At 37.0% G+C, this 18,585-nt stretch overlaps 1 protein-coding gene across 5 annotated transcripts in view; it reads left to right on the forward strand.

The window, feature by feature from the left end:
• The window catches only part of VPS13B (vacuolar protein sorting 13 homolog B), an 810,211-nt gene that overhangs the window by 598,413 nt on the left and 193,213 nt on the right, over nt 1–18,585 (forward strand). For all 5 annotated transcript variants that reach the window (XM_019642536.1, XM_019642534.1, XM_019642538.1 and 2 more), the window contains exon 35: nt 1,779–1,916. In XM_019642536.1, the coding sequence (XP_019498081.1) occupies nt 1,779–1,916 (138 nt within the window). The remainder of the gene's footprint in view (nt 1–1,778; nt 1,917–18,585) is intronic.

The raw sequence follows: 18,585 nt of genomic DNA on the forward strand, positions 1-18,585 counted from the left end.
AGTATCAATATTGATTATATAAACTCTGTGTATTAATGGTATCGTTTTCCTGTCATACGGGTTTGTATATGTGATTCCTATAACTTATTTTACTTATCAACAACTCAAGTTTTACTTGCCAGTTTTTTACAAATCATCAATATTTCTACATCAATTGAGTTCACCTCTGTTCGTTATTTAGTTACATAACTTATGTCTGTTTTCTCTATTATATCACTATTCTCTCTCTAGATTGTACTCTCTTTACAATAGAGAATTATATTTCCTCATATAGGTCTGGTACAGTACAACTTACTTTATCATAATAGCTTCTTGATGATGGCTACATAGGTGAGGTCCTAGAAATAGACACTCAGGTCTTAGCAGGTTATATAGCTCCTGCAAACTGATTATAGTTCCTACCAGCAACAAACTTTTGCCATCCTTTCACCAGACTTGACCATTATATTTTAAAAAGAGACTAGTATAGTGTTACTATGTAATGGATCTACTATGCATATTCTCACTGCTTTAAATTCACTGATCATATAAAAAAGAGAAGAATGCACTAGTTTAGTGTTTGATCTTTACCACATAGATCTAACGTCACGATCAATTGCTTTCAGTGTTTTCTTTGAAATCACATAAAGGTTCATATGTGCCAAATTTCATAAGGATCACATGATAAGGTCAGGAAATACAAATTCCAAGGCAGAATTTATATGCCCAGTTCACATATGACAGTAATACTATATAACCATATGTTGAATATAATACACTGTATGTAAATGCTATTCTTGAAAGCAATCCAATCAATAAAACCTAAAATAAATAACACTTTAATAACACATTTCAAATCAACTGAAAATGAAATAGATGGACTCAATGGCAAGAACATCCCTATAAAATTGACATTCAGAGGCCATTAAAACACAGAGAGTAAAACAATCTTGAAACTAAAGAAAAGCTGTGAATATTTAGAAGTTTTTAAAAAGCTTACTACATTCTATGCCAAGATACAGCAGTCGTTTTTATTTAAAGAGCTATTTCAATAAAAACTGTGGCTTGCTAAGCATTAAAAAGAAAATTCTGTTTGCCATCACCCATAGCTAAAAAATGCTTTTAAAAAATACATAGAATGTTAACCAGAAAAAAAAAAAAAATCAAAAACCAGTATTGAATATTAAAAGTTAAACCAGAAAAAAAGTCAAGTTTTAGTTATAATTGGGACTATTAAAAGATTGACCAATTTTTATCATTAAAGGTTATGGGAAAGCTACTGAAGTTAACTTCAAAAGCCTAGCAGTAAAAAGTGATTGTAATGTCAGTAAAACTCTGAAACAGATCAAATAACCCCTAAGTAGTACTAATCCACTGCTTCTTTGAACATGTATATGCCCTGTTTTTTAAGCTGAAAAGGTTGCACTGTTTTCTTTAATTTGTTTCCAACATCCGGTTTAAAAAAAAAAAAATCAACTGTTCAACTGTTAACAGTCAGCAGCTCAGAGTACAGAAATTTTACCTTCACTCAAAGGTGATATGAGTTAAGATTTGAAATGTCTTTTCCTTTTTGGCCTTGTGCTGGAAAATATGATTTCATCATTCCACCTTGTACAGAGAGAGCTTCTCTTTCTCCAGACAAGTACTTGTGTGTTGTATGTATACAAACAAATGAATCAATGAAGGTTACATACTGTAATTAGCCAGTTTTTCCTCTTGTTTATCAGCTGAAACTCTTACACCAAAATGAGATGTTTGTGATGTAACTGATATTTTTTATTTCAATTTTATCACTTCAGATCCTGGAAAGACTCTGCCTGAAGCCCTTGATTACTGTACAGTTTGGCTACAGACGGTGCCTGGAGAAATAGACAGCAAAAGTGGTATTCCACCTTCCCTTGTGATGCTACAAATTAAAGACTTTCTCAATGGACCAGGTAAGAAATTCATAATTCAAATGTATGTACTTTTTTTTCATGAGAGTATATTAACATGTACAGAGGGTCTGTTAATAATCTTGATATTCATTGTCAAAAATGAGTAGTTCAGTGATTTTCCAGAAGTGTATCCTTCTCAGGCTGCCCATTATGGAAATCAACAGGCAAATATTAAAATATATTAAAAATTACCTTTAGTCTGACAAAAAGTAGTTAACAATTCCAGAATAATTGATTGGAAGCCCAAGGCCTAAGATTTTATTTCTACCTTTTCTACTAATTAACTGTGTTACCTTAGGCAATTGATCTAATCTCCTATGCTTTCGTTTCTTTACCTGTAAATGAAGAAAATGAAATGGGTGGGTGGATAGATGGGTGGGTAGATGAGATACACGATAGTGTACAGAGATAGATTTGGTTAGGTACATAAATACACTTATTTCAAATGCTTAGCAAAGTGCTTGAAACATTTTTGCTGAATTTTAGATACATACAGATATCAAAATCTATTGACTATTTATTATGTCCCAAGTATAATACTAAGTGTTTTACATACTCATATAAACCCAAGGAGTAAGTGCTATAATTACCCCTATTTTATGAAGAAGGAAGCTAAGACATAGAAAAGTAATGTAAATTTCCCAAGGTCATAGTAGCAGAGCAGCCATCCAAACCCAGGTCTTTATGACTCCAAAGACCTAGACCACTTCTGTACTACAGCAATTTTAACATAGCTTAAGTATTTCCTCTCTTCTCCTTATCCTCCTTCTCTTTCTTTTTCCTGCTCTATTTCTTCTTCCTTCATCTCTTGTTCCCCCTCCTCTTTTATTATTCTCCCCTCACCTCAGTGAGGTCTTAGCTATTTATTTATTTAACAGAAAGGACTACACTTCAGTTTTGCTTTTGTTATTTTATACTTACAGTGCTTCAGAAAATATTAGTCATCAAAAGGATATTAGTTTATTCACTAAGTATTTAAAACAGTGATATTATACCATCTTAAGATCTCTAGCAATATTCTGAAAGGCACGAATTTTGACGAGTGAAAAATACCCCTATATGCACCTGGTTACATTGTGTGCTGTGGTGCCAACACACTGAGGATTCATAACTACAGTGGAGAAGGCAGCCCGCCATCATGTCTGAAGTAAACAGAGCCTGCAGTCAGCTGCACGGGCCTTTCAATGGGGCCTTCTTAAACATGTTTCTCCAGTGCTGGGATTTAACAGTATAGAAGTATGAAGCACTATTTCTGATCATTATGAGTATCTAGACATGGTTTTAAATTTACTCAAAGGAAAGCCAGAAGCTGATGATGAAGGCTAAGGGAGTCATTAAAGTTGGAGGAAGCCTTTGGGGTGAGGTAATGGATGGATTGAGAGGAGTGTGAGTCCTAGAACTTGGTTAGTGAGTGTGAAGTACCATATTTCATTGAATCCAAGCCACCACCAATTGTAGGAAAAAATATGTACCACTAGGGAAACAGAAAAAATATCTGCTTTGTAAACTATGATACAGTTCTTTCTTATTATGTCAGTTGCAGGAAATTTCCTGACTTCAGAAGTGTTCATATATAAAAAACTGAACATGTTAGAATGGATGAAATAGAGTAACATCATATGGTTAGTTGATGGAAAAGTAACAGGGATACTTGGGTTTACTCCTTATTTCTGTTTTTTAGTGTCAGATTTCTTTTGTTTTTAGGCACAGTCTTCCACTCACTTTGCTAGAAATTTCTCTTCTAGTTTACATTTGATTGATTTGTTTGTAAAAGGGATGAGACCTGCAAATCTGTGGTAAATTGTTTACCATATTTCCATGGCAGTCACATAAATTGAATTTTAAGAGAAATGTCAATGAGTGAATCATAATTCTGGAATTTAATATGACTATGTAGTAGAAATGTGATTTTTAAAAATAGTTGTATTTTGTGTTTCTTATACTTTTTAAAATTGGAAATTATGTATATGTCATTCTAAGCTTACGTTCATTCAATAATAGTGAAAATCTAGCCGGAGAGTCAGACTTTTAAATAAATGAATTGAAATTGTTATTTTACAGCAGTGCTTCTCAAACTTAAGTGTACATTTGAAGCATCTCTGGGGAGCTAGGTAAAATGCAAATGTTATTTAATAGTTCTAGAAGGTATGGAAGAAATGCTATATTTCTCACAAGCTCCAAGGTGAAGTGGATGCTACTGTTCTGATTGTTCTGGAGACTGCACTTTTTGTACCAAGGTTTATATGACTCATAGATATGAAAGAAAAAATTGTGTGTGTGTGTGTGTGTGTGTGTGTGTGTGTGTGTGTACGTGTACCAGGGGTGTCAAAAAAATGTATACAAGTGGACACGTTGCTCAAGCAGTAATTTGCCATAATCAGAAGTATCTGGATGCTGATGGTAACCACTTTGAGCACCCCTTATAATTGCAGAAGTCAAACATGACTTGTATTCATCTTTTGTTATCAGTATATATTGAGTATTACAATTTTAATAGTTTTTTTCTTTTCTTAAAATACGTATACATTTTTTGGCACTTTGTGTGTGTGTGTACATGATTTTCTTAATGCCATCAGATACAGATATTGAGGACCAAGCTGCAGATGTTAGGGGGGCACAAGAGAGAGGGAATGTACAAAGAATGAGGAGTGGTTTGTTTAAATGGCATTTTTATTATGAAAAATCAAAAACAGTGTCCAGTGAATGGTTTAAGTTCTTCAGCATCTAAGAGTCCAATTCTTCTGAGTCTCTTTTAACCAAGAGTACTTTTCTTTCATAAATTATTGGAGGGGAGATTAGTTTGAATGATGTATCAGCTGTACAGGATTCCACTGAAACACTGACATAACCTACTTGAACTGCTCCAAAATTTACTGTTGTAGACAAAAATGTCCTTACTGTAAACAATTTGTCATTTTATAAGTAGGTGTTAGTCCATAGAATAAATATATTCCCCCACTACACAGCCAAATTGCCACTCTATAATAATTTAGAGATCAATAGGAATAATAGGACACATTAAAGCATTTCTTGCTTAGGAATGTATTATTTTATAGATTTTCGACAACTCAAGAAAATTATGGGTTTGTGGGTTTTTTTTACAGATTTTAGGTGATCGTATACTAAAAGGAATATTATTTATACTGAGAGGAGGGAATAAACGTCAGCTGTATAATATTCCCCAATACCAGTCCCTTTTCTTGAAAAATAAAAAAGGCCTTGTTTTAGTATTGCAAGTAATGCTTCTAATTTTTATGCAGTATCATCATTAAGAATCGTTTGCTACCATTTGTTTTTTTATCTATATCCACATCTTATTTAAGTATCATTCCCACAGAATGTTCTATGCTACATCTTTAAAATAGTACATTTTCATTTATTCTTTTCTTACTCTTTAAATAAGGTTGCAGTAGCAATAAAAGTCACGGCCCTGAAGAATAGAGGAAATACTGATTATAACTACCTAACCCCAAATTTTCTTCATAAAGGTGCAGACTTAGCTTTTGAATTAAGTCTTTCAAATTTATTTTTCAGGGATTATTTTATCTATATAGTGATGAAAAAATGCTGCTGTTTAGCATTTGCTTTTGGAAAAATAATTCAAAGTTCTTCAGTGTTCCTTTATCTTCTCTGATCACCTAATAGCACCTTGGAGCAAATGGTAGGTCCCAACTTATACATCAGAAATTCCTTCAGCTCTCAACCCCCACCTCTTCTCTTCAGAGGCAACAATTGTACCCATTAGCAAGGTCAGTGGCTTGGAGAAACCTGGAAAACAGCAGCTACCAGAAACCCACTAGAATAATATCTCCAGCAGGTGATAGATTAGTTGGAACAAATTGGAACCATTGCAGTTCAGCAATCCTGGTTTCTTTCAAGCTGTTTTTAAAATGTCGTCATTTTAATACACAATCTAAGCCCCGCAGAACAGTCCACAGCAGGTTAATTTGAATCATATGATGTGTCACTGCCCTCAGCTGACATGAGCTCTATTCCATGTGTGAAGCCATAATAAATCCATTCCCAACCAAGGAAAATTCCCTGTGAGAAGGTGAACTAATCCAGGCCTCACACTGGCATGCTAGCTCCTCCATAATTGAAAGCAGGGCCACCTGTTCCCTACACAGTTAGCCTATAGAGAAAAAATTAGCATTAGATCAGATATTTCTTATATTGAAAAACCATTCATACTTCTTGCGAATTCAGATTCATCTGTGAACTGCTCGGTATGACATCATACAGAAATGTAGGAATGTGCCCACTTGATCTCAGTTTGAAAGTTTTGTTAACCATAGGATTTCTCAACTATGAAATGAGAATTTTTTTTTTTAATTTAATGAGACCTGACACGTGAGAAGAACTGGGAAGGGTGCAGATTTTTCTAATTAACTCAGGGTCATTTGCAGAAACATTTGAGCTCCCTCGTATTTTTTTCATTGTTCCTTTGCAGACATATTTTTGAACACTGTCTCTGTAAGCCATAAAATGATATTTAAATGACAACATAGAAAAAAATATGCCAAAATAGGAGAACATTCCCACATCATTTATGTTGTATTATAATTAGCATACCACAATCTTCATATATTGGGTTGTCAGAAAAGTCATGACGTATTTTGTCTATGTTTTTTGTTGCAAAAATGCGTCATACTTTTCCGACAGCCCAATAATTTAGGTAACACGTTTATAGAAAGCACAGTTGTGGCAGCAATTTCACATTTCTTTTTGGTATACCTGGTGTCTCTAGTTGGAACACATAGCCATTCATTTTTTTATTCTCTTAATAAAATCATTTCTTTAGTCTTTCCTTGTTTAACCTATTCATTAATTTACCTAAGCAATTTTCAGATTTTCTGATTTCATTCTAGCTTTGGATTGATTTCATCTCTGGTTTTATTTGATTTTTGTCTTAAAATTTTATTTGACTCTTAATAGGTTATAATTCTATTTTGAATACTGTTTTCTTGTTATATTTTATGGATAACTTACTATGTTATAGATTGCAGTGATTTTAATTTTTACTTTTAAAAAAATCCAAAAAAATCTTATAATATTTTTGTTTCCACAACCATCTTTGATTTGAATAAAAATACATAGTTACAATAAATGTCAAATATTACTTTAAAAAACTTCTCCGATACAGTAACACATCATTCAAATAGGTTTATTTATATGAATATAAAGGAAACATTTTACCCCAATTTTGTTACCCCAAATATGTGTGTATTTTTGAAATGTTTTTACTTTTTTGGTGAACTCTGCTCTTATGATATTTTATTTCTGAATTCATTACTCATGGAGATTAATTCCGACATATCTTGAAGGTGACTGAGTCAGGGGAAGTAAGATACCTGAAAAAGATGACCCAAATAGCCTCCTGACATTTTCCGGAGTGGTAAATAAAGAATAAGTAATAAGATTTTTAAGTGGAAGAAGATTCAAAGTGAAAGAAAGCATCTTAAGAAGCTAATTTAAATTTACTTCTCTTAATGTAGCTCTGATAGTTAACTCTTTGTCTCTTTTCTCTTTCCAGAAATAGGACTGAGGTCATTCCCTAATCACTGGAATCCTGTCTTTATCTTAATTCAGTTTTATAGCCATGCTAGCAGGCTATCTTCTAAATTTAAGAAATGTAAACTAGTTAATAAAACTGTAAGAACCTTGACTTTTACATTTCCTGAGTTTCGTGAGTTCCAATTTGCAGCATCAGCTTTACATTATTGTAGTTCATATTCCCCATGATTCATCAAAATAAAACAGTAAACTTGATGTTAGGCTGTCAAATAGGGATTGGACCAAGAATTTTAAAATGCAGGAAATTCTTCTGTTATTTCAACCATAGTATTTTGGCTATAACTTGGATTTTTGGAAGAAATTAGAAAAATGGATAATTTTTAACTAACTGATTTTTAATAAACTTTTTTCTTATATTCAGATAACAACCCGATTTTACTATCAAATTTTCCACCATAGACTCAGTAAGCCATAATTAATTACTTTCCAACACTGTAAAATGGATTGTAAATCTTTGAAGCTCTAGGGGACTACACTTGGCTAAGTAATAGGACCAGAAGAGTCACAGAAGCTGGTTGTGGGGGTGCTGAAATGGTAAGAGGCCAACACAAGGTCTCCTGCAGGGAAGTCAGTAGTGTGGCAATTATTTAGATTTTATATCTTCATGTACTCTAATTCTGTGAGAATTCTTTCCTCTGCAGAAGAGAATGAGGGTAATAGGGGGATAGCTTTTTAGGAATATGGAGTAGGCTAAGGTAGAAGAGAAAAAGAACATTATCTGGTATCTCCTAACTGACTTTCCAACTTGTGTTTGCATACAGCTCTTCCCTAACTGCCTAGCCCTACGCCTTCCCAACAACACTGTCTTGTGCCTTCTGTTCTTATCTCAGTATAAACAAGAACCTCAACTGTCTTTTATGCTAACATCTCCCAAATGCCTGTCTAATTTTGACTTATGAGTCAAGTCCAGGACTATTAGATATGTTTACTTATTTAAAATTCAACATACTTACATTAAATGAAACCATTTTTCTCCACTCTCCTTATTAACTCCTTCCTTCAGCATAGTCTTCAAATTTCTTTGCCTGTGCTCATGATAGCAACATTGTTCCACTCATGTATTCTCACTAGTTTACTGTCACCCTGGATTCTTCCTTCTTTTTATTCCAAGTCTTTTAGTGTTTCTTATGAAATGGTCCCCCATTGTGCCTGCTACCTTCCTGGTCTGTTTACTGGAAGTTCTCACTTCAGATTCTCCTTTTATTCAATAATCCTGTCCACTATGACCTTGCTGGATTAGCAACCCCTGCCAAACTCATATGGATCTTGACCACCCACCTTCTTCAGTTCATCAAGTCAAAACTCCCCTCCGCCCCCGAGACTCTGTGTAATCTAGTGTCACCTGGACAATCCAGGCTCACTGTCACTAAGCAAGCGATCGAAGTCAAATCATTTCATTTCTTTGAACCTCAGTGTTTTCTGTAATGTAATGTAATGATGGGTGTAATCCCCAATGGAACTCTTCATTTATTTTCACAAGTATTTATGATCAACTACAATGTTCCATGCGTTCTAATACTGGAAATGTAGTGGCGAGGGAAGGATAGACAGTTCCTTCTCAGAGGAAATGCACAGAATCTGGTAGAAAAGACAGAATTTGATTACTAAATAGTCACACAAAGTAATTTATAACTATAAGCTCACGTAAGTGTCATGAAGTTCTACGGATTCATAAAAAGTGGAGATTTAGGGACGCTTCTCTGAGTAGCTGACATTTGAGCTGAGTTCCACTGGGTGAAAAGGAGTTAACCAAGCACCTGGAGGGGAAGGAGGATTTCTGGGAGAATGTATAGAAGACCCTGTGGGGAGATGGATCATGGCTCATTGAAGGAAATGTATACAGGGCAGAGTGAGGGAACAGTGGTATGAGGTGAGGCTGTAGGGAGAGACAGAGGCCTGGCCTTGCTGGCCAGAATAAAGGATTTTAGATTTTTATCTTAAGAGCACTACAGAACCCCTGAAGAGCTTTAAGCAGGATACGTATGTGGTGGGGGAGGTAGGAGGCGTGTGTGTGTGTGTGTGTGTGTGTGTGTGTGTGTGTGTGTTTTGATGTGGTTATACTTGCATTTTGAAAAGATGACTCTAGTTGCTGGGTGGAGAGTAGTTAAGAGGGGCCAGAGTAGATGCCAGGGACCAATTAGGAGGATATTGCGGTAGTGCTGGTGTGAGATAATGGCAAGTTGAATCAGGGAATGGTGCTAGAAATGGGGAAAATGAAAGATTTGGTAGATATTGGGGAGGCAAAATCCAGACAGTGGTAATGGAGTAGAGGGAATGGAGGTAAAATGTAAGCATGACTTCTGGGTTTCTAACTGGATGGTTGGTGCTAATAGACTGAATTATGTCACCATAGAAATTCATATGTCGAAGACCAAATCCCCAGTGTGATGGTATTTGAAGACCGGACCTGTGGGAGATAAATTAGGTTTAGATGAGGCCATGAGGGTGGGGCCCTCCTGATGGGATTAGTGTCCTTATAAGAGGAGACACCAGAGAGCTTGCTGTCTCTCTCTCTGCCTTGTGAGAACACAGGAAGAAGGCAGCCATCTGTAAGCCAGGAAGAGAGGGTTAACCGGAAACCAACCATGCTGGCACCTTGATCTTAGAATTCTAGCCTGTAGAGTTGTGAGAAAGTAAATTCCTGTTGTGTAAGCTAGTGTGGGATTTTGTTATGGTAGTCCAAGCTGACTAAGATACATGATAATCCTATTTAATGAGATAAGAAATACTTAAAGAGAACCACATTGGTTTTATTACTTATTATATATTATTATTACTATTATTATTATTATATATTATTATTTTGCTTGTGTTTGTACATGCAGACCCAGGGGATAGCCCTGAGACTGAAAATCTACCTCTGTGAGTGGAGGGCAGGGAAAGACCAAAGAAAGAGGCTTCCACTCCAGTCTGGTTGTTTAATAGAGTTTATTAAAGGAAATTTATACGAGGCATGTCTTTGGCGGCTGCAAGATGAAATGGATCCTTGCGCCACTTAGCTGGCACCAAAGAATTATATAGGGTAAAGCAGGGGATAGTCACGGGTACTAGTATGTGAATGCTGCCTCGTACAGGAAATTACATGCTTGACCAGGTCAGGACAACAACCTGTTCCAGAAACCAGCACATAGCAGGAGGCAATGGAGGGGAGCTGATTTACTTCTGAATGAACATCAATTATGACCTGTCTCTTAGGAGCGTTTGCAGAAAGCAACCTCTGTTCTGGCCCAGGTCCAGCTCTCAGGACAGACAGCGGTCACTTCATGGAACAGTCTCTCCTCCACAATATGTGAGAGTAGTGAGAAATCACGAGTTTTGCCTTGGGTATGTGGGGTTTGTGACAGTGGAGCTCACAAGAGACACTACAATTAGTGATAAAGCCTTAGATGTTTTGGAGTCTTTGGGATATAGGTGCTAAGTCAAGCCATGGTAGTGGATGAGATTATGCAAGGAAAACAGAGAAAAGTAGAGAAAAGAGCCTAAGGCTTCACCTTGAAGATGAGATGTCCAATCAGTATTTACTGACCAGGAGGAGGAGCAACCTGGAAAGTAAACTGAGGGCTAAGAGAAAAATTTGGAGAATGTTGTCATGTGAGAGTCACCAAGGAAAAAGAGTGATTCATAAGGAAGCAATACTCAACAGTATCAAATAGTGACACAGAAAGATGAGAAACTGGAAATATCTAACAAATGTATAGACATTAAGACGACACGTGTCTTTCCTCCCGGGACACTGGATGAACACTGGACTAGAAGGCACTGAGGAGTAGTAAGCAGGAGGGAAGGAAACAGCAGCGGAGAGGATGAGTGACTCCTCCAAGAAGCTTGGCTGCGAAGAATAGTGAGGGTGATATGAAGGGGAATTTGGGATCAGGGTTTTTTGGGTTTATTTTTATGATGAAAGAGACTTGGGTGTTCTCATGTTTAAATATCAGCAAAAGGAATCCAGTTGAGAGAAGAGTTGGATTAACGAAAAAGAGAAAAGATAAAGGGGGGATCCTTAGAAAGAGGGAAGGAGAAGAACCCAATACGCGTGTGAAATAGCTTGTTTGAGAGAAGGAAAAGCTTCTTTATTTTACAGAACAAATTAAGGAAGGGAACGAAAATGGCATCTGCAGGTAGTTTTTCAGTTTGGTAGGAAGAAATTGAGATAAATGTAATGGTTTTAACTCTCCATGAAGCTAGAAAGCTCACTTATTAAGTTAAAGGAAGGTGAGAGGAGATTGGTGATTTGGAGGAAAGTGGTTTGAAACCATCTTCCAATATCACTTCCTCATGTACCATACTCATTCATCTTTTTAAAACTTTTTCTTGTGGAAAATTTCAAACATACACAGAAGTAGACAGAATAATATAGAGAGGAACCTCCTACTAAACAATCGTCGGCCTGTGGCCAGTATTGTTTCGAACATAACGCCTCTCCACTTCCTTACCTTCTGTATTATTTTGAAGGCAAGCCCATGTATCATATCATCTGTAATGTTTCAATATGTATCTCTAAAACATAAGAACTTTTAAAAACATAATCATAATACTGTTATCAAACCTAAAGATAATAATTCTTCAGTATCATCAAATACCCAGTCAGCATTCAAATTTCCAATTTCATGAATATCAAAATGTGTGTGGATGTGTGGGTGTTTGTGTGCGTGTATATTTCTTGTTTGTTTGTTTGTATGTTTGTTTGTTTTAACCAGGAGCCAGATAAGCTCTATTCATTGCTATTGGTTGATAATTCTTTCAAGTTTCTTTTGTCATTAGGTTTCCCCCTCTATCTCTTTTTATCTCTTACAATTTATATATTGAAGAAACCAGCTCATTTATTCTGTAAGGTTTATCGCAGTTTGGATTTTGTCTGTACCCCTGTCTTCTATATCCTACATGTAAGTTAGGAGTTGGATAACCCTGATTCAAGTGTTTTGTTTTTTTGCAAGACTATTCTGTAAAATGTTTTATTGTTTCATCAGGAAGTACATAGCATCTGAAGGTCTCTTTTTGTGATGTTAACAGCCATTGATGCTCAATGACTAAATTCATTGCAGGTTGTTAAGTAATATTTTAAATCTAGCATTCCTTTTTCATATGTTACTGGAATACTTCTATAAAGAAAAGCATTTCCTCATCTTCTTTTTGGTTACTTAGTGGTATTGTTCATCTAAGAAAAGTAGAATAAATGCTTACTTGTTTCCCTTTATTTACCCATTTTCAAAAATCAGTTGGTTTTCTAGATGGGAAGAACCTTTTCACAATGTATATGTATATCAAATTACCACAATGTACACTTTCAATGTCTTACAATTTTATTTGTTAATTATACCTCAACAAAGCTGGGGAAAAATGACTTGGTTTTTTAGCGTGTTTCAGTGGTGGCCAATTAGTTGTTGTTTGGTATTATTCTGAACACATTATTTTTAATGATGTTCAAATTGTCTCATCATTGGCAGTGGGAGCCTCTGTAAATTGGTTTCTCTGTGTTTTTAATCTTTCCTCATTCTGGAATCCTTACTCCCTTATCTCAAAACAACATTTGGCTATTCCCAAATATCAAATTCACTGTCTCCAAGGATGAGTATATTCCATCATTGAGAACAGAAGAATAAAAAAGGACATAGCTTTTGAAAAAAGCTAAAAAAAAAACAAAGCTGCCAGAATTATTGGAGCAATGGAATGTACTTAGCCTTCTCTGATGACTACTTAGAAGGAGAGACGCTCATTTAGATGAGTTCAGTTCAATATGTTCATTTTAGAAAACCAATACAAGTACCCTACAATCAGAACTTTTATGTTGTGATTTGGAGTGGGGTCGGAAGAGGGGGACAGTGCAGTCACAAAAAGTCAATGCTTGAGCATAGAAATATATGCATGAGTAATTATGTTAGTAGTGATGATGCCCAAATTCCAGTGATAAGCACCAGGAACTGCTGCTGGCTGACCCAGTCAAGGGCATGTGTCTGTACATGTCTCTGAGCCTTCTCAACACCATGTGGGTCAGCTTACACCCAGTTCCACTTGGTATACCATTGTTAATTGAAGCACTCATGTCTGCCACCATTGAGGTCTTCACACCTTCAATGAAAACATGATGACCTCAGTGTCTTGGGCAGCTTTCCAGGTTTTCTAGCTCACACACCTGCGAATACTAAGCCTCTACCTTCCATTGTCATCATGAATATCTTTACTTGGACACTGTAACAAAAATCTGAATTCGAATTGCTGAATAAGAGAAAAAAATATATACGATGACCTAATAATAAAAATATTTTTATTAGAGTTACTATAATGCATAAAGTCGAGCTTGATTATAGATTTGTTCTGTGTTTTGCATTTACTTCTCTCAATTGGGGCATGGGAGTGGGAACAATCATTCTGATATCTATACATAGCTATGCTTGCATGCATTCACTATGTTCTACCAAGCCTAGCTTTCTAAAGATTTTTTGTCTTTTACAAATAAAATTCCAAAGGAAGAAGCACTTAACAAAGAAGTTTTCTTTCAAAAATGTTATGGTTTGGGTATAACAAGCCATATTGAATCCATTGGGTTTTTGGTAATAGATTTCAAAATACATCATAAATGTAAGTAATATGATGACTAATGGGTCAAGTAAAGTTGGAACATTTTAAATGAGAAAATAGCTGGAACAGTTTTCAGGAAACTTTTCCAGTTGACGTTTGGTCGCCCACAAGGTGTGCATTAACATAAACTTAAGGGAATCGCTTCTGGGGCTTGAATTCCCTCTCTGATTTCAATATTACAATATGATTCTTTTCTTTTCAATATTAAGTCATCTCCTAGAGTGATGGGAGCATAAAATAAGTGTAATTTATTTGTATTTGTCTAATCTCCTTTTAACTCAATAGTCATTCCATCATTCTGATTCCTGGTAGCTGTTCAGAAAGTTTTGAAGGGTAATTAGAATCTAATAATTGACAGGCATGGGTTTACTTGGTTACTTAAAGATACAGAATGTGTGCTGAGGACAGTGAGAAATTAGATCTGGCAGAGAAATAGATGACTCAGCTGGGAGATTCTCTATTACTGCATATTCTTAAAATCTAAACTTTGAAAGCAATTCATTTATTAAAGTTCAGTGAGGATGATGAAAAAATTCAAAACCGTTTAAAACAAGAATCTGATAATAATCAAAATAAAATCCACATTAATCTATGCCTGGTTCTTTGTCCAGTTATCTAACCAGCTCTTATAAAACATTATTCTATAGAGCACCCACTGTGTCTCTGTTGAGTAAAACTTTTCTAGTTTATTTTTTAATGTTTTGTCTTAATAATGAGGTTAATGTTTTTCATCATTTTTAAATTAAATTTATTCAGGTAACATTGGTTATAATATTATATAAGTTCCAGGTGTACCGTTCTATAATATATCATCTCTGTATTGCATTGTGTGCTCACCACCCAAAATCTAATCTTCTGTCACCATATATTTGACCACCTTTACCCTCTTCATCCTCCCCTTACCCCCTTTTCTCTGGTAACCACCATACTGTTGTCTCTGTCTATGAGTTTGTTTGTTTGTTTTGTTTGTTCATTTGTTGCTGTTGTATATCCACATGTGAGTGAAATTATATGGTTCTTGACCATTTCTGTCTGCCTTATTTCACTTAGCAAGTTACACTCAAGGTCCATCCATGTTGTCACACATGGCAGTATTTCTTTTTTTATGGCTGAGTAGTATCCCATTGTATATATGTACTACCTCTTTTTTTATCCAGCCATCCATTGAAGGATACTTAGGTTGTTTCCCATGTATTAGCTATTGTGAATAATGCTGCAATGAACACAAGGATACATATATCTTTAGAAATAAGTGCTTTCAAAATTTTGGGGTAGATACCCAGAAGAGAGATTGCTGGGTCATATGGTAGCTCTATTCTTAATTTTTTGAGGAAACTCCATACTGTTTTCCATAGTGGTTACACAATTTACATTCCCGTCAGCAGTGTAGAACAGTTCTATTTTCTCCACACCCTTTCCAACACTCATTTCCTGTCATATTTTAGTACCTATTCTGACAGGTGTGAGGTAGTTTCTCATTGTGATTTTGATTTGCATTTTCCTTATAGCTAGTGCAGATGAGCATCTTTTCATATATCTGTTGACTATCTGTATGTCTTCTTAGAAATAGTGTCTGTTCAGGTTCTATGCCCATTTTTTAATTGAAATGTTTCTTTTTGGTTGTTGAGTTCTAGGAGTTCTTTATATATCTTGGATATTAGCTTCTTGTTACAGATATCTTTGCCCATATTTTCTCTCATTTGGCTGAGTGCTTTTTTGTTAATGGTTTATTTTGCTGTGCAGAAACTTTTTAGTTTTCATCAAAAAAAGACCAGTGGAAGGTCCAAGATGACAGATTAGGTAAACGCTATGCCCACTGCCTCTCAGGATCACACCAAAATTACAAGTAAATTATAGAACAATCAACCTCAAGAATCATCTGAAGACTAGCTGAACAGAATCCTATAACTAAGGATATAAAGAAGAGGCCACATCGAGACTAGTAGGAGAGGAGAGATGTGAAGAGGGCTGACCCCAAACCCACTGATAGTGGGTGAACAGTGGAAGGGACATGTTGGTGGCAGAGGTCCCCCAGAAGAGGGAGAAGTCCCATCCCCACACCAGGCTCCCCAGCCCATGGGGCCTATGCCAAGAAGAGGAGTTCCCACAACACCTGGCAGTGAAAATAAGCAAGGCCTCTGTCCATCCCAGTGAGATGGAAGGCGGTTGGAAACCCAGACATCCTCTTAAAGGGCCTGCACACAGACTCATTTGCTTAAAAACACTCACCTGGTATCCAGTGGCAGGGTGGCAACTCTAGCGGTGCCAGAGACATACCACGAAAGACTGAATTGAGTGGCTTTGAGAGAGGGCTGGAGGGACAGCAACCATTTCCCTAGTGTGGAGCCTGCCTCACGTGTAGCCTACAGGAGGGTGCCATATTTTCTATGTTTAACGTTTGCCCAAAGGGCCAAATCTGAAACTGCATTGGTCTTGTAAAATTTGCACATGCACAGTACCTTGGTGATGCCCTGGGTCCCCACCCTGCAAAACTAGTACTGCATCTCCACAAGTTGCAGAAGCCTTTTATAATAGCAGACAGCCCATGGCGGCCTGGGGAACTTCTCAGGGTGGGCAGTGAGCCACAGTCTGCACTGGAGCCTCTCTTGGGTGGCTCTTGGGGACCTGCGGGACTGAGGTGAGCAGTGGCTGGCTGCAGTGTTCTCAGGGTGTTTTGTGAAGTGGTCACAGGGCAGGCACTAGCGCAAGAACTGAATCTGAATTAACCTTGTAGAAACCTCTTGCCACAACTTGTGACTCCCCACAACACCCAGATAGTGCTGCATCACCAGAGGCACTTTTTTTTTTTTTTTTAGCTGAGCCATCCTGCCACCTGTTGGCAGCTCAGTGGCAGCTCAGCTCGGGCTGGGAATCGAACCGCTGTTGCTCAGAGCTCGCACTAAAGGCACTTTCAACACCCGCTCAACCATCCTAGCCTGCACACTTAAGGAAGCACTTTCAACAGTGAGCCTCATGGGTAGCCAGCAGGTGACAATAGACTTAGGGGTCCCTGGGCCTTATGCTAAGCTTCTCAGGCCCAATACTGGTGGCAGCTGGCCTTGATTCACAGCGAAGCCACCCCCACATGCCTCCAGGTCCAGCACAGGCAGCAGCCAACAACATATGTAGCTTTGTAGCTCCTACCAGTAGGCCTGGACCAGTCATAGGCAAGGCTGAAATTATCCTACACAAGACCCCCTCCCAAGAGACACCAGAAACAACACAGCCAAAGGCCAGCTTTAGACCACTAAAGCACTACCTGACTAGCCACACAGTGGCACATAGAAGGGGTAGTCTCAACAGGCACAAGAGCCTACAGGCGCGGATCCCCATCTGAGGGGTCACCCTCCACTTCAGCTTATACATTGTGGGCATGACCAGTCCTCACAGTCAGTCAAGCCCATCTACTGACACACCAAAAGCAATTAAGGTTCAAACACAGCAAGACAATACGCACACAACACACAAGGGACGCTCCTGGAAGAGACACACAGGTGATCAGGAAGATTGTGCCAGTGGACTACATAGGATACTTACTACAAAAGGCCACCCAGCAAAGACTGAGAGACATAGGAGATCTACGTAATACATAGAAGCAAACACAGAGTAGCAGCCAGAATGAGGGAACAAAGAAACATGTCCCAAATGAAAGAACAGGAGAAACCTTAGTTGAAATGAAGAATACACTATAAGGGATCAGCAGCAGATTAGATGAAGCAGAGGATCAAATTAGCAATGTAGAAGACAAGGTAGCAGAAAACACCCAATCGGAACAACAAAAAGAAAAAAAAATTTTTTTAAATGAAGATAGTTTAAGGGACTGTTCAGACAACATCAAGGAAAACAACGTTTGCATCATAGGAGTACCAGAAGAAAAAGAAGGGGAGCAAGGTATCAAAAACCTATTTGAAGAAATAATGACTGAAAACTTCCCTAACTTGGCAAAGTAAATAGACATAAAAGTCCAAGATGTATAGAGTCCCAGTCAAAATGAACCCAATCAGGCCCACAACAAGACACAGTATAATTAGAATGGCAAAGGTTAAACACAGAGAATCCTCAAAGCAGCAAGAGAAAGACAACTAGCTACTCACAAGGGAGCTCCCATAAGACTATAAGCTGATTTCTCAACAGAAACTTTGCAAGTTAGACAGCAGTGGAAGGAAATACTCAAAGTGATTTTTAAAAAGGACCTTACAACCAAGACTACTCTACACAGCAGAATATCATTTGAAATTAAAGGAAAATAAAGAGCTTCCCAGACCAAAAAAAAAAAGCTAAAGCTAAAGGAACTTATTGGCATGAAGCCAATATTACAGGAAATGTTAAAAGGACTTCTTTAAGCAGAAGAAAGAAGAAAACAAAGATAAAATAAAATTGCAGTAACTATGTACCTATCAATAATCGTTTTCAATGTAAATGGATGAAATGCTCCAATCAAAAGACGTAGGGCAGCTAAATGGATATGAAAAACAAGACTGGTACATATGCTTTCCACAAGAGACCCACCTCAGATCGA

The sequence above is a fragment of the Hipposideros armiger genome, unplaced genomic scaffold (assembly GCF_001890085.2).
Source record: "Hipposideros armiger isolate ML-2016 unplaced genomic scaffold, ASM189008v1 scaffold_70, whole genome shotgun sequence".
Classification (NCBI taxonomy): Eukaryota; Metazoa; Chordata; class Mammalia; order Chiroptera; family Hipposideridae; genus Hipposideros; species Hipposideros armiger.